At 37.9% G+C, this 14,950-nt stretch overlaps 1 protein-coding gene across 1 annotated transcript; it reads right to left on the bottom strand.

Annotated features, from left to right (window-relative positions):
* Positions 1-2,339: 2,339 nt before the first annotated feature.
* LOC131783238 (neuronal acetylcholine receptor subunit alpha-6) lies at positions 2,340-14,136 on the bottom strand. Its single transcript, XM_059099967.2, has 6 exons — positions 14,034-14,136; positions 5,677-5,825; positions 5,253-5,297; positions 4,601-4,710; positions 3,848-4,083; positions 2,340-3,620 (listed from the first exon to the last, which is right to left on the bottom strand). Exons 1-6 carry the CDS (start codon positions 14,092-14,094, stop codon positions 2,887-2,889), a joined length of 1,335 nt encoding a protein of 444 aa, XP_058955950.2. The 5' UTR covers positions 14,095-14,136; the 3' UTR covers positions 2,340-2,886.
* Positions 14,137-14,950: the final 814 nt, after the last annotated feature.

Here is a 14,950-nt window from a genome sequence, read left to right as displayed (position 1 = left end):
CTCTTGCGGTGCCACAAGTTAACTTCAGCATAACGTATGATAGCGGCGTTGAGTTCCAAGTGGAAACTTAAATAATTTGCCGTCGGGGTGTCTTTTCTCGAACCACGCAAATTTTGATGATTTCACGTTATTATTTTTCAGAAGAAAATTAAGAAATGTATACAGTTTTAAAACGCACGTGCTGAGCTATTGTTCTGCTCATTAGATCTTTTGTTTTGCCAAGTCCTCGTTTCTGTCGCCGTCATGGTTTGCAAAAGGTCCTAACTTCAGAGACCAGGGGAAGGTGTAATAATAAATGGTACTAGGACTGAGAGGAGTCTAATTCGGTCTGTAATCATACAAGTGATTACGTTTACAAATTTGGACGACCGCGAAGCGGGAGTCCAATTTATTAATTACGAATATAATTACGGAGAATTAGACGACACAAAGTCCTGTTACTAGTTGATCAAAACTATGAGAAAATTTAGGAAAGAAACTAGACATCGGTTATACGCTTTTCATGAAAAAAAACAACAGCGGGTGCTTTTGACGCGTACTCTCTACTTGGAGACGCAATATCGTAATCAACTGTGATATTTGTTTATAATTCAACATTAGAACAGACATCTTCTGCTTCAGTTGAAAGAAGACACAACATTTTTAAGGCGTCATCTCCAGTTTAGATTAACGCAAAGTTCAAAGTTGAATTTATGATGCAACAAAGGTTGTTTATTGATAAAACCACATAGGAAATATTCATTTTTCATTCAGTTTTCCAGTTAGCGAGCGAAAAACTATCGTCACAGTTTTCGACATGATACAGTAGACGCTTTATTGTGGGCTTTTCCCCTTTAAATGTGATTTAGATTTTCTGATCATAAGTTTGGAACCACAAGAAGCGTAAAATGCGAAAAAGAAAAGGAAAGAGAGAGAGATTGAATTTTTTAAAATTTGCATCAGTGACAGGTCCGATCAGCAACTGGGTGCTAACGCAGGCATAACGACAATGTCACCTCAGACCCCCCACCCACCCACCCCACCCACCCCACCCACCCCACACCCGCACAAAATTTCATATTCTATTCTCCCACTCGCACAACAAACATCATCGATTTTAAAGGATGAAACAATCGCTTTGATGTCTAAGCTGCTCTTGTCAGAAACTATAACTACTTATTTTTAGGTTGACTCAGAGTTCTTCCTAATTTTTCATAAATATAAGTAATAAATCATGTCTCAAATTGTGTATGACAGCAATTGGTTGTTGACAGGTGAACCGCAATTGAAGAAATTGCTAGAAAATGAAACCTAAAAACTCCCAGGTGTTGACGGGATGCGAACCTGAGCTACCCAGACACCAGCCGGCCGATACTGCCACAGGTGGCCCAAGCTCCAGCTGTGAGATGATCATTTTGCGTAATAAGTGTCATGGCGAAACTATGAAAGTTTGTTTGAGAATATTTACGACCGCTCTTAGGAGCTAAAAATGTAGTCAAATTCTCGATAAAAAATGCCTCACCTTACTTCCACAGTTCATAGCTTCTTGTCTGACTGCTACTTTGTTGAAACGAGGCCTCTATAACGAGTAATCCATTTCTAGGTGTTCTACTCTCAGGATAAGTTCAGCATGCGACATAGTTTTTTCAAGTTACATTCTCGTACTACTATTATTGCGTTTTTATCTCTCTCCCAAGGAAACAGTTGCAATGCATAAGTTATTAAACTTTGCAGTTTGAAAGTGCATACAAGAATTAGGTTGAGCGTCTGCTTCAACAAGTTTGTAGAATTTTCACAAAGATAATTTCCTATGAAAAATTGATTCAATTGCGAGACTTGTGTCAAGAAACGATTTGGACTGTGCTTGTTTGTGAAATGTTGTATCAGGGCGTTTTGCTACTTCAATTCTGCGTCTGAGTGAGTTTTCTCCATGAATCCGTTTACGCATGCTTTTCAGTCTCATTCTTTACTGGAAAGAGGCATTGTTCTTTACATGATCCAGTTTTTCGTTTGTGTTCCAATACAGACAACACGACTAACAAAATATTGTAAAAACACAGGGTTTCATTCGTGTCCAAGCTGGGGTCAGTGTGTTTTTTTATTGGCTTTACCTTAAAATGACGTTTTTCTACGTGGCTTTTTGTTTTTATTCATACTTAGATCCCGAAGAGCTGGCATATACACTCGATCCACGTTGATTTCGCAAACGGTGCAGAGATCGATTTGATGATCATGGAAGACTTGACTGAGTTCTTAAGGAGTTATACCGGCCTGAAAGGTGTTGAAGGAAATTTTTCATAGAGACCAGAAAAAAAACCAAAGATGAGAGATTCTTACTTGGTATATGCAAAAGCTAGATATAAGGTTGTTTTAATTTTTAATGAAAAGTTGGCATTGATTTCTTCAGCCTGGCTTCATAAGTAGCGACGATTTTTAGCGTCTTCCATTTAAGTTTCGGTTCTGATGATAACAGATTACATTGATAACCTCACATCTGTCTAAACTGTGGCCCCAAGTTTACCATGCAATAAAAACTTGAAAGCCCACATTCAATTTTACGGTTTAAGCCTACGGTCCACTATCATCAGTGAGGAGCATTTTCTCTTTCACGAGTTACTTTGTCTCACATGGAAAGGTATTTGCAAAAAACAAACAAACAAACAGATGAACAAAACGGTCACCGCCGCGCCCAAACTGATTGAGAACTGTCCCTCTAAGCGCGCGACAGGGAATTATTGCATACAGATGACCTTTTTATAGCCCGTCGGACTAAGCTACGAAAAAGAAATTCTCTTATTCTATCTGAATTAACAATCTGATGCCTTTCTATCAGATCGTTTAGCGATTTTCGCCCTCGTCCTTTATATGGTAGTGTCCCATCCATATTACAAGACCGGAGTTCTTAACTCAAGGCTTTCGAATCCAAATTGCTATCGTGGTTGAGATACCCAGGATGAGAAAAATAACTAGAAGCAGTCGATCCATCGCTTCTGCTATCTCTCTCCAAGAGTCCTTCCATTCGCACTGTTCTCTCTTTTCCTTCATAGTATTGACAATGTATTGCAATGCCGATTCGTCAGCGCCTAGTGTGTTTTCCGCCCTTTTTACTTCATTCTCTTCTGTTTCTTGAGGATGTGACGGTGATTTTGACCTTACAAACACTGTGTTGCTTGTTCTCTTTCTTTCGTTTCGCCTGAGCACAAACTTTGCAAACTTGACTAGAGACGCCGAAGGTTTTCTCTCGGCGAAGTGGCACCGAAGCACGACGACTGTACCCACGAGGCTGAACCCGATAAGAAATATAGTCGACATGTAATACAACCCAAGAATCGCTACATCATCGGATGTTTCCGGCAAAGAATCGGCCAAAATCAGGAGATACACACTCATAGAGAGCAATATGGTGATACAAAAGCTGATTCTCTCGCCACTATCGGGAGGGATGATAAAGTTCAGTATTACAAGGAGAATTATCACCACACAAGGCAGGATCTGGTACAGTATATGATACAAAGTTTTGCGCCGAAAATGGAACGAATAGATGATATTAGAGAACGGATAGTCGCAGCAGTCGAAATCTTCATCGACAGTTTCTATTATCACATCCTCCAGAGTCCAGTCCCCACTCTCAATAAACTTTTCTGACAAGAAAAATAAAGTAAAACAGTTAACTGCGGGGAGTTCCATTCAGACTCGTACCCAGACTTCTTACTACTGGAGGACTACAACTCAAACTCATCCCACATGTAATGACAGGTCTGGGAATGGAACCCAGGCCACAGCGGTAAGAGGCGAGTAACTCACCGCTGCATCATTTGCGCTTCTTGCATCCCCATAACGTACTGATTATTTCATTACTCCAACCAACCTGAATGTGAATATTTTCCAGCTGGATTGATCATTCTCAGTAACCTGCTGTCATATGTCCATGAACCAAACGTTAATTTACATTCCTGATTGTCAAACGGGTAAAATTTTACTCTCATGTCACAGGAGCTTTTAAATGTCGCAGGAGACATCCATTTATTGGTTCCATCGCTGTAAACCATGACGTATGTCTTGAACTTTTCTTTGAACCCTGACAGCGTTACATCTTCATCAGCACTGATTAAAAGGAAATAAGAATAAGAGTGGGATCATTTATTTCCACAATTTGGAAGTAACTTGGGCTTTAAAAAACAAAGGTAATCATTTTGCGTCAGCCTATGTCAAAGATGCTAATTGCGTATCACAGTCCCGTAAGGAATGAATTTGAAAACACTTTGGTACGTGCTGTCTGCTGCATTTTGCGACACCGTTTTTTTTTCTTTTGTCATTTCCAAGCAAACTGACAATCCTGTTTTTTAAAATTTGACATTGCGGTATAAGCTGCTTGCAACCACGTACACTGTTACCTGGGTATTCCTCTTCTTCTTCATTTCCAATAAAGAAATGGAAATGGGTGAGGAGGGGGGTGGGTTGGGGAGGGAACAAGGCCACGCCTATTCCTCTTTATTCAATAAGTGATGTGTCCCACACGGATTCGCTTTTAGAACCTTTCAACCGGAGCCTGTTTACGGAATTAGGAAAGAAGGAACGAATTCTAGTTATACCAGTAGTAGTATGAGCATTAACTTCTTACTTGTTGTAAAGAACTGTGTCCGGGACCCAAACATCATGAGGTGACATTTGCAGTGTATGTAACCCTTCGTAAGCAGATTCATCCCACTTTAAGTAAGGATTTTTCCACGACTGTCATGAAAAAGACAGAGGAAAGTTTTTCAGTGCCGTCTCTTTGCGGAGTATTGGGTAAGGATACGCTTTCCTTACAGGTTTAATTGAGTTCGATTTTTAATCAAAGCTTATCTACGAAGGTGTCAGAAGTGAGGAAAACTTCTGGATAAGACTAGTTTTAAATTTGAAGAGCCTGTTTTGTGTTTTATTTGGTTTGTCTTGATTTTGTTTGGTTTGATCTATTGCTCGGTTTTGTTTTTTTTTTTAGTTTTCTTTTTTTTGTTTTTTCTAAGATTCGCCGCCTTTTCTTCGTCCCTCATATTTCTTTTACCCTTTCTTCATTCAATTCCAACTTCCCTTTCGTTCGTTTCCCCTCTCATTCCCAGCTTACTCGCTTCCCCCTTATCCTCCCTTTCATTTCGCTAGTACCCATTGTTCATCTCTTTCTTTAGGTCATACCATCTCCTTTTGCCTTCTCTCCCCTCTCAAAGTCAATTTCCGTCACTTTTCATGCCTGTGTTGGTGTAATAATTTACTATTAAGAGACTATGGAAACATACCTGAACAATCCAAGCGTCTGTAGTAAGAACCTGATTTTTTATGTCCTAAAATGAAAAGGAACGGAAAAAATAGGAAGAACTTATACCTTTATTTTCTTTTATTTCATATTTCATTTGTGATTAGGTAGACATGGATATTCAGAGAGTGGGCCAATGTCAATTCCCTAGGTTTTTTTTTTTTTTTTTTTTTTAATTTGAGGGAAATTGAAGTACACGACCTATAATTTTTACTCAGAGGCAATATTGTAAGGAGAAATGAGATGGCAGTCACTCTGAGGGGTCAAGGGGGTTGAAGAAAATTGGCATGTTCCAGGCCAGGTTTGGGAACCTTTCTGGCTCTTCCATCATTTCGTGAATAACTACTATCGCAGAATGGACTTCTAAATAAATTTATCTTCGTCAAAGCGGAAGAACTCTCCCTTACCAGTGAAACGATCCTGCTAAAGCGGAACGAAAAAGTGATATTAATGATGTCATTGGGTGTGAGCACAGGCCGCACAGTAGGATGGTAGTCCTGTGATAGGTTGTGACGTAATCTTTGCTCAGGTGTACCAAGAGTTGCAGTCACGCAATCTGTGGATATTGAAAAAAGATTTGACTGAAATTGCGATCAGCGAAACCGTGTCAGTGAACAACCACATAGCTCCTGATTCATTGTGTCAACAATGATCTGTAAGATTACCTTTTTTATCAGTTATTCAAACTAGTTGTTAAAATCTTGAAAACAGACTTGCTGTTTGTTAGCTTTAGATTGTATAGAGAATCGAACTCTTTATCTGATCGTTTCTCTAACATGTCCGCTCTTATATAACAGTGCATTTCTTCCATTTCAACGCTTTAACTACCGTTTATTACGCGACCCGACCCAAACCCCCCCCCCCCCCCCCACCCGGCTCTAACACTCCCTCCACTATCTGAACGTGTAGAACAGGCTACTAACATGTTAGGTGCAAAACCAAGATGTCGCAATTAAGCGCTTTGCCTTGCTTGGTTCCACTGCACTGTGATTTGCGTCTATTGTTGAGGCAGGCTCCTTTGTGTGGGTTTATTTTGCTCGAATACACCTTCAAAGCAGACCATTCTCTCTGAATGGTTTCAATTAAGTCTTCGAGGTCAAAAGAACAGCTGTCCTAGTCCCTCTCTTGGAAAGCATCCTATCTTCCTGCTGCGTAACTATGGTAACTATGATTACTATTGCGCGAGGGTTGTTCAAAGTATGGAAGTTTGTTCTAAGTTAAATCCTCACGAACCTTGCCAATTGAGAAATTTGAGTGAGTCAATCCTCACCGCAGTTGAGTGGGAGAAATGCTTCATCCCAAACGCAATTAACATTTATAAATCCAGTCGACGTAAAAACTGCCCTCTTTAATTAAGTGAAGCTGTCTGAGTCACGTTCGATGGCAGCCTGTGGTTCTGAACGTGACCGCAAGTCATTAGTTGGGCCGCCATACAGCTCGCACTCAAAATAATAACGATAGAACCAGCAAAAATAGTTTTGAAAACTAGAATGAGCTAGAGAGCTAAAACTCAGACGGGCCTTTAGGATGAACTGGTGATAGCAGACATGCGTAGTTCATGATGATTATCCCTAAAATTTACGCGAATGAAAATAGACTTCGTTTGCATTATAAAAGGTGTTGACTTGCATGTCATTATTTCTTGACACGAAATGTAAATTATGGGCACATTGCGGTCTTTTATTATTTTTAATACCTACACATTGCTTGAATTAATCACACATTATCTAGAACGTACACGTTACCAAAAAAAAAGCCACTAAAAACAGAAAGTATAATGTGAAAAATCATTTTTAAAAGGGGAAGCAACGACAGATTGAAGATTTAATTCACAATGATCGAGATAGCAGTTTTGCACTTGACCGGAACTACGTTGACCGGAAGTTACACGATAACATAACACGACGTGTTTTGTTGACAGCTTCATTTGACCCTCTCAATCATTCGACTTAAACACCAAGTGAGTAAGTTTAGTTTTATGTCTCCTGGACAAAATGGCATCATCAGAGACCAGAATCATGACAAAGCGAAGTGAATTTCAACACATTGTTCAACAATGCGAGGACAATTTCGACGAAAGTGAAATTTCCTCTACAATTGGAACTTTGGAAGCCGGACTAAGGGATGTGGTGAGCGAGGTACGGGGGCTACATCAAGATATGGACAACATCGAGACGGAAATTGAAAATTTGAAGAAGAGAATGCTCGACTGCAACAAGCTGGCAGAAAAAACAAAAGAATGAGAATATAATTGTCACAGATGCGATGGCAATTTTGTTCGTGCGGAAACCGCGAAGATACAAAATGCAAGAGTTGATCTTAAAAATATTGACAATGTTGTGGTGAACTTTAAGAGCCTTTTTATGGCGCCATGGAGACTCTTTGGGAAATCATGCACCAAAGTGACTAAAAACATTTAAGAAAAAATACGATGAATGTGTTAGGTAAAGCAGGTTTGAGATTTCAAAGAGTAATTTTGTATGCAAAAGATGTTCTATTTTTAACATTTTTTTTTGGTGACAGCTTAATAATGTTGTATAATGCGTAGTGATAATTTGCGAAATATCAAGAAAAATGCCATAAACAATATACTGAACTGTAAAAATGGTTTTGCAGAGGTGACTAAATAACACGGATTTATCATGAACTCAGAAACACATTAAAATAACGATGGATTTTATAGTTAGAATGTTTTCAAATCAAATTAGTCTACTTAAGTTGTAGAAATTTACGTCACACACAGGCCTTAGCTTGTAGGGCACTCTCCTGTTTGGAAAGCTAATTACAGTAAAAATAGAATTTATGACGCAATTTTAAATTGTAGGGCCTAGATACATTTAGGACCGCCTAAAGGTCTTGTCGTCAAATAATGCGACTCTATTTTTAAAACATGAAAAATTTGCCGTTAACCTGAAAATCTGTATAAACAAAGCATCACGGAAGCTCTTGCAGAGAGCACTTTTGAAATATTGGATTACCAAGTTCAAAATGAGAATCTTGACCCTTGCGAAAACGTCAAAAACTCCGGAGATATTGTAGAAACGAGTGAATTTCTCAGTACTCGAAAACAAGAAGCAATTTAAAAATTACTATGAAGGATTTAAAATTTCCAATCATTCCTAGATAAACAATCACGCCTCTGAGTTCTAAAACCCAAAAGTGCTTGAAGAAGGTGATTGCCGTAGGAAAAAACTAGAGGGTGATGGCACTCTGCCTGACTAACAGAACAGACACTACTTCAACCACCGCTTAAGCAATATTAAATCTTTTTTTTTGAAAAATAACTACTGACTCTGTAATCCTGGTTTTTATCACCTTCACAGCGCATTTTTATTCAAAATTTTCACCCTTGGCTTCTTTATCATTAATTTTTAATACATTTGCGAGTTCCCAGCATTTAATCAACGGCTGTATCATGGAGTCATATGTGTTGAGAATATTTAACCAGAAAATAATTGTAATTTTTTTTTATCATGTTTAGCCCTGGTTACTCATTTTTATTTTGTGGATTTTTTCTAAAAATTTTGTTAAGAAGGTAAGACCGACAATCCCGACATTCCCGACAATCCCTACAATCCCGACAATCCCTACAATCCCGACAATCCCTACAATCCCGACGATCCCGATTATCCCGACAATCCCGATAATCCTGACAATCCCGACAATCCTGATAATCCCGTTAATCCTTACAATCCCGTCAATCCCTACAATCCCGCCAATCCTGACAATCCCGATAATCCCGAAAGTCCCGACAATCCCGTAAATCTCAACAATCAAGTGATGTTACATCGGGAGGGTGAACTATATAGTACTATCATGAGCCGATGGGCTCCTGGTTCTTTATATCACTGCTTTACTATTTCCTCTCCGCGCTTGCGCACCTATCCCAAAATCAACTACGTCTAAAAAGCAATTACCATACCTTAAAAACCATTTTTAAAGTGCCTGCATCGAAGAATACTGAGTATTTTGATGAAGCCGAAATAAAATTTAACCCTAGGTTAAAACAGGTAATATTTTCATTTTTATCATTTCAACATGAAGCTGACGGTTTTGATTTAACTTTTGCCCCGCACTTAATCAGCCACGTTTGGCGAGTACATTTAAGACCATGCAGTGAGTTTATAAATTTTTTTTTTTTTACTTTATATGACCTCTTTTTTATCAGTTTATAACTGGACAAAATATATTCGAACGACAATAGTTATGGGCGGCCGTCACCGCCAAAAATACAGGCATAATTAATGATTTGTAATAAACAGAAATGGTCTAATTGTATTTTGGAGAACGGTCTATCTTATCTCAGAAGATTTCAGTATTTAAAATACAAATGGACACGTCACCATTGGTGAAATGGCTTAAGTTATCGGCAAATGGTTAATCGTAAGCTGCAGTGGCTTAGTATCGCATCAATCTACTCACCGTAAAGTGAAATGGTTTAGCGTGACCCCAAATGGTTTAGCGTGACGACAAAAAGTTTAGTTAAACCAAAATGGTTTTAGTGTTACAGCAGTTAGTTTACGCTGTAACTGCCAAAGTGGATACGTCAAGCTTGAAATGGAACAGTCTATGTGAGGTCTTACGTCACAACCCTTACGTCATTCACATCGAATTTGGCGCGAAATTCGCCAGAACGATCGCGGTAACGAGGTATTCGCCACGCCGTCCACTCGACCTTCAACACAGGAAGAATTATTTCTGTGGCCTCGTCTTCTTGACTCAGCGAGCCTTATTCCGGTAACAATCATTTTTTATGTTTGCCTATTTTCGCTTGTTAGCGAATAAATTTATACCCTCATCATCTTCCCGCAACATTAGTAAGTAAATAAGTATTTCGTATGAAACCGTTTTCATCGAGCTGCTGAACATTCAGTAACTTAATAATCAGTTAGTGAAAATGAAAGTAAGCTTAAGCTTACATTTCACAAAAACGTATTTACTATCGTTTCAAACCAGATATTTTTCAGTTAATCTCCAATTGTTACGGCTACTGCCTCCTATGGAGGCGAAGCCATGTTGCTGTCCTGTTGAATGAGTTAGTGATGGTAACAATAGAATACGAACGACCTCTCCATCCACAACGAAGTCTACCGAGTTTTACCCGATATTCCTCGCTCTTGGCTTTTGTTTGTTTCGGAACATCTTCGGTCGTCCAACGCCTAGTGACGACTTCTTTGAATCGCTTCGAATGTTACACGGAATATAAGTAGTTGAGTGTTAATTATCCACTATATTCTTGAATCATCTTTCTCTTGTGGAACAGGGCTTTCATAAGTATGTGGGATGCGTTTTTGCATGCGAGACAAATCTTCTGCAACGCTACCTTATCATCATACAACCCCTGGTTCTTTACAATGCTACAGAAAAATTTTGCTATATCAGTAGCCATATGCAGTCCGGCCTAACTGTCTATTTTTATAGTTTTTAAAACAGGCTAAATTAAGCCGCAACTATTAGAGATTTTATCTTGAGATCGTAAAATTCCTAATAGTTGCGGCTTAACCATGTTGGGAGTTCAAATTGCTATCAGCCAGTTTCAAATTATTTTTTTTGTTCTTTTTAGTTTCTTACAGTGAAAACTGCTGTTCTTTAAATGGAGAATTATTATCATGGTTACACCTCAAGATAAAATCAGAATCTGAAACAAAAGGAATGACGAAAATACAGATAAAATGCATCACTTTACGCGACAGCGCACTTACAGTCTAGACTGTCAGAACCACTGCTAATAAACGTGATAAAGCGATTCATTGTTTTAAGACGACAAAACTACATCTAAAGGGCGCCTAAAAACTGTTTAAAACTATATAGTTAAAAACTACATAGTTATAAATGGTTTATAGTGAAAACTGCTGTACTTTAAATGGAAAATTCTTACCATGGTTACGCGTGACCATCATAAGAATTCTCCATTTTACTACCTCAAGATAAAATAAGAATCTGAAACAATAGAAATGACAAAATATTGATAAAGTGCATCATTTTACGCAACGGCACATTTAAAGTCGAGACAGTCGGAACCATAGCTAGGAAACGTGATAAAGCGATTCGTTGTTTTAAGACGACGAAACTACAACTAAAGGACGCCTAAAAACTAAAGACTGTTCCATTTCAAGCTTGACTTGTCTATTTCACTATTGTATTTTTGGCGGTTACGGCGTCAACCAACTGCTGTAACACTAAACCATTCCAGTTTGTACTAAACCATTTGGGGTCACGCTAAACCATTTCACTTTACGGTGAGTAGATTGATGCGATACTAAGCCACAGCGGAATTCGAAGGTATGAGATTCGATTCCTCATGGGGACTCGGAATTTTTTCTTTGTTCCACGCTCGTGACAAGACGAAAAACATCTTTCTTTAGGACACGAAGTTTTATTACCAATTCGCATGATTCCGAGTGCAATTTGGAATAAATAAGCACGAGTAAATTTTTACAAGACTAACGAAATTGCACTCGCCCTATGGGCTCGTGCAATTTGTGCAACCAAAAAGCAGTGCTTTTTACAATGTTTTCGTTGTTAGAGCTGTTTTTCAGCTGCTGTATTGTTGTTACAGTGGTGAAACTAAAACCTACTTAAAAACGCCGGCCATTGTTTCGCTCGCCAATTTTTAGCGTATCCAAATGTTGCCACATCCAAGGCTCGCATTTGATTGGCTATCAGTGAGTTTCTTTTCTTATTGACCAATCAGAATGTCTGGTTTTGTTACTTCTTTGCACTGAATTGACCCTATTCTGGATTCAATTACCTGCAAACTGCATTTATCTTAACCAATCAGAGCTGAGTAATTTTTTCATGTATATTATTAATCATAAAAATTACAATTTCCGAGAAAAGAAGAATGACTAAGTTAGGGGGAAAAAAGGAAAAATTGCATTAAAAGACTGACAAAGGAGGCGTGAGTCTGAGAGAGTCTAAGAGTCTGAGGAGTCCGTACACTGTTTCCACGGCGATTAATACCAAGGTTGTGATTGGTTGATTTAAGCTACAGTTTTGAATGTGATTGGCTCATTGAACTGTCTGATAACAACTTGGCAAGTGAATTAGTGGAAAATGGGAGTTTTTAAAACCAATCACAGTCGAGGAAATTGTAATTTTCATGATTTTAATGATAGTAGCAATAATATTATTATTATAATAATGATCATGCTGATATTAAAACGCTGTAATAATAGAGGGCAACACTTGAAATAAATAGAGATACTGAAAATCCTGTGGCCCTGCGTCATCTTAAAAATACATCACTGAAATAAATACCAAATTGAAATTGAAAATAGCACATTTATGCGATACTATGTCGATGTTTTTTGTCTTTGAAGACAATTTATAGGTAAAGAATGTTTTAGATCCATTATGCAGGGTCTATTCATGTTTCTACGTGTTTTGTCTTTATTTGCATGCTGTACACAGCATGTCCTCTTTGAGTTTTAAGATGCTTTGGTTCTTAAAGATGCGTAAATAGAGATTCATTGATTTGAGTTTAAAATAATGAATAAAAATACCCATTGAAAAACCTGCTAATCAGTCGCTTTGACTTCGCCACATCGGCTGAAGAATAAGTTGATTCTAATTTAAGGGAACTTTTTAATCTTCTCGAAAGTTCAGCGTCAAAATATATTTGTAACCTAAGTAACACCTGGCTGGCTATGAGATAATTGAAATGAAAGATGGACTATTCAAAGGAAAGCTAGGAAGCATATCCGCATTGAATAGAGCGTTTTTCACGCTGAGAGAGTATTTCAGTCGTTTTGATAGCAATACATCTGCTTCCACACTAGGCGAGAAGTCAGAGATTGAAACTAAGTGCTTAATTAATAAGTGAAAATGATGCCATTAATGGTTTCAACATGATTTATTGCCATCATCCTAAAGTAATCACCAGATGTAAAAATGCCCATTTTCAAGATCTGCTCTATCATTTATAATGCACGATTAAGTATATTTTTACGTTACAATCTTCGTGCGTCATATGCAATGCCGATTACATCGGTTTTGTTTCGACGTGTTCAACTAATAACAGAATGGTGAATTTTTACTTTCCAAATTTTAATAGTTTCTTCTTAACCACGTCATGCACTGAGATAAAAACAGGTTTTATGGAAATAAAGGTTGCCTTTAGTTAAGTTTATGTTGAATTTTTGCAAATTGCTTTTAGATGCTTGTATCACGCAGGTATCATTCATTTAAGTTTAACAAAATCTTATCAGGCACTATTGTCATTGAGGCAAAAAAATCGTAATTTTTTTTCCTGTTTAGCTCAAAATATAGTTGCAAATGCAAAGGGTATTTAAGAAATGTCAAAGGAAAAAGATGAAATAATGTTATTGTTGATATTAAATTTAAACTAGCTAAAAAACAACGAAGGCAACCCCGACTCTAGTGGTGATCACATTATATCAGCAAAAATTTAAACAGTTTCGGAAGATTCTCATCAGTTAATATGTAGTTGTTTTTTTTTTCTTTGATAAATGCTTCGAATGAATACCGAATGAACTGATCTTCTCGAAAATACTTTCATTTCTGTCCAGTATCAACGCGACTGGAGATAACAGAAAATGATCAAACGCTCTTTGCTGAATATTTACGGCATTTTATGGACTACGTGTGTTTTAACGCCATAGTGTTACAGTTTCAAAGAGGTATTATGGTTATGCAATGTTTTTCAAGGTTCCCAACATTGGAAAAATAAGCAGACAAAATTTATTCTTCCTCATAAACTTTTTGCTAATGGTTACTACTATTGAACAACCTATAGACTCACCTTTCCTTGAAATTAAAATAGCAGATAACATCCAAGGTAACATTAGGACTCCAGCAAACATTATTTTAGTTTCAGAAGGACGTTTTACCGTTCCACACACTAAAGAAACCTTGTCAAAGCTGCCCCCAAGCTTGATAAATTATTATCATAAATTAAATCATTCTGTATTCGGTGTTTACGAATTGCGCCAAACCGCCAGCTGGTAGCTGTTATGATCTTGTCTCTCTCACGATGATATAATTATCTAATGCCCTGCCCCCGCGGCTCAATGCCCGGGGGCAGGACACAAGATCCCACATGGACTGAGTGCCCGTTTAAATGCAGTCAGAAATTTTCATATGATTTCCACTAAATAATTCTTTCAAACTTCCTAAGAGTATCAGATGTTTTTGGTCTAGACATTTCAAGCGATTCCAATAGTTGTTTTGACTTTTTAGTGGACAAATTTTCCAAACTTGTGCATGCTGTCAAACTGTTTGGCTGTCGAGACTTAAAAAGCATTCGCGAAAGCATTTCCTGGAGCAGTTTCAAATAAACTAAACTGATGCATGTCCGGCAGTCAGAATTAAGAATTATTCACCGCACTCCCACTGAAAACCTAATGCGAACCTGATGAGTGTGTTCAAAGTTTGATCAGAAATGCCAAGTGATTCCAAAGATGTCAATATTTTTTTTTCAGTGGAAGATTATTGCGAGCTTGTGTATATCACAATGTTAATCGCCAGAGTTGAGCCACTGCCTAATTTAATTTCACAGCAAGCCACCAGAATACAAACATTTTATTTTGAATAAAACTCATCTCTTCAATTGTGTTTATCATGAGTAAAGAAGAAAACGGACAAAAACTTCGATGGCACATAAGACTGCAATTTGGCGCATAAGCGGATTAAGAGGTGAAAATTTAGCACTTCGAAATT

This window comes from Pocillopora verrucosa, chromosome 12, assembly GCF_036669915.1.
Source record: "Pocillopora verrucosa isolate sample1 chromosome 12, ASM3666991v2, whole genome shotgun sequence".
Classification (NCBI taxonomy): Eukaryota; Metazoa; Cnidaria; class Anthozoa; order Scleractinia; family Pocilloporidae; genus Pocillopora; species Pocillopora verrucosa.
Note: the sequence above shows the minus strand (reverse complement) of the source record. Positions and strands in the feature narration are given on the sequence as shown.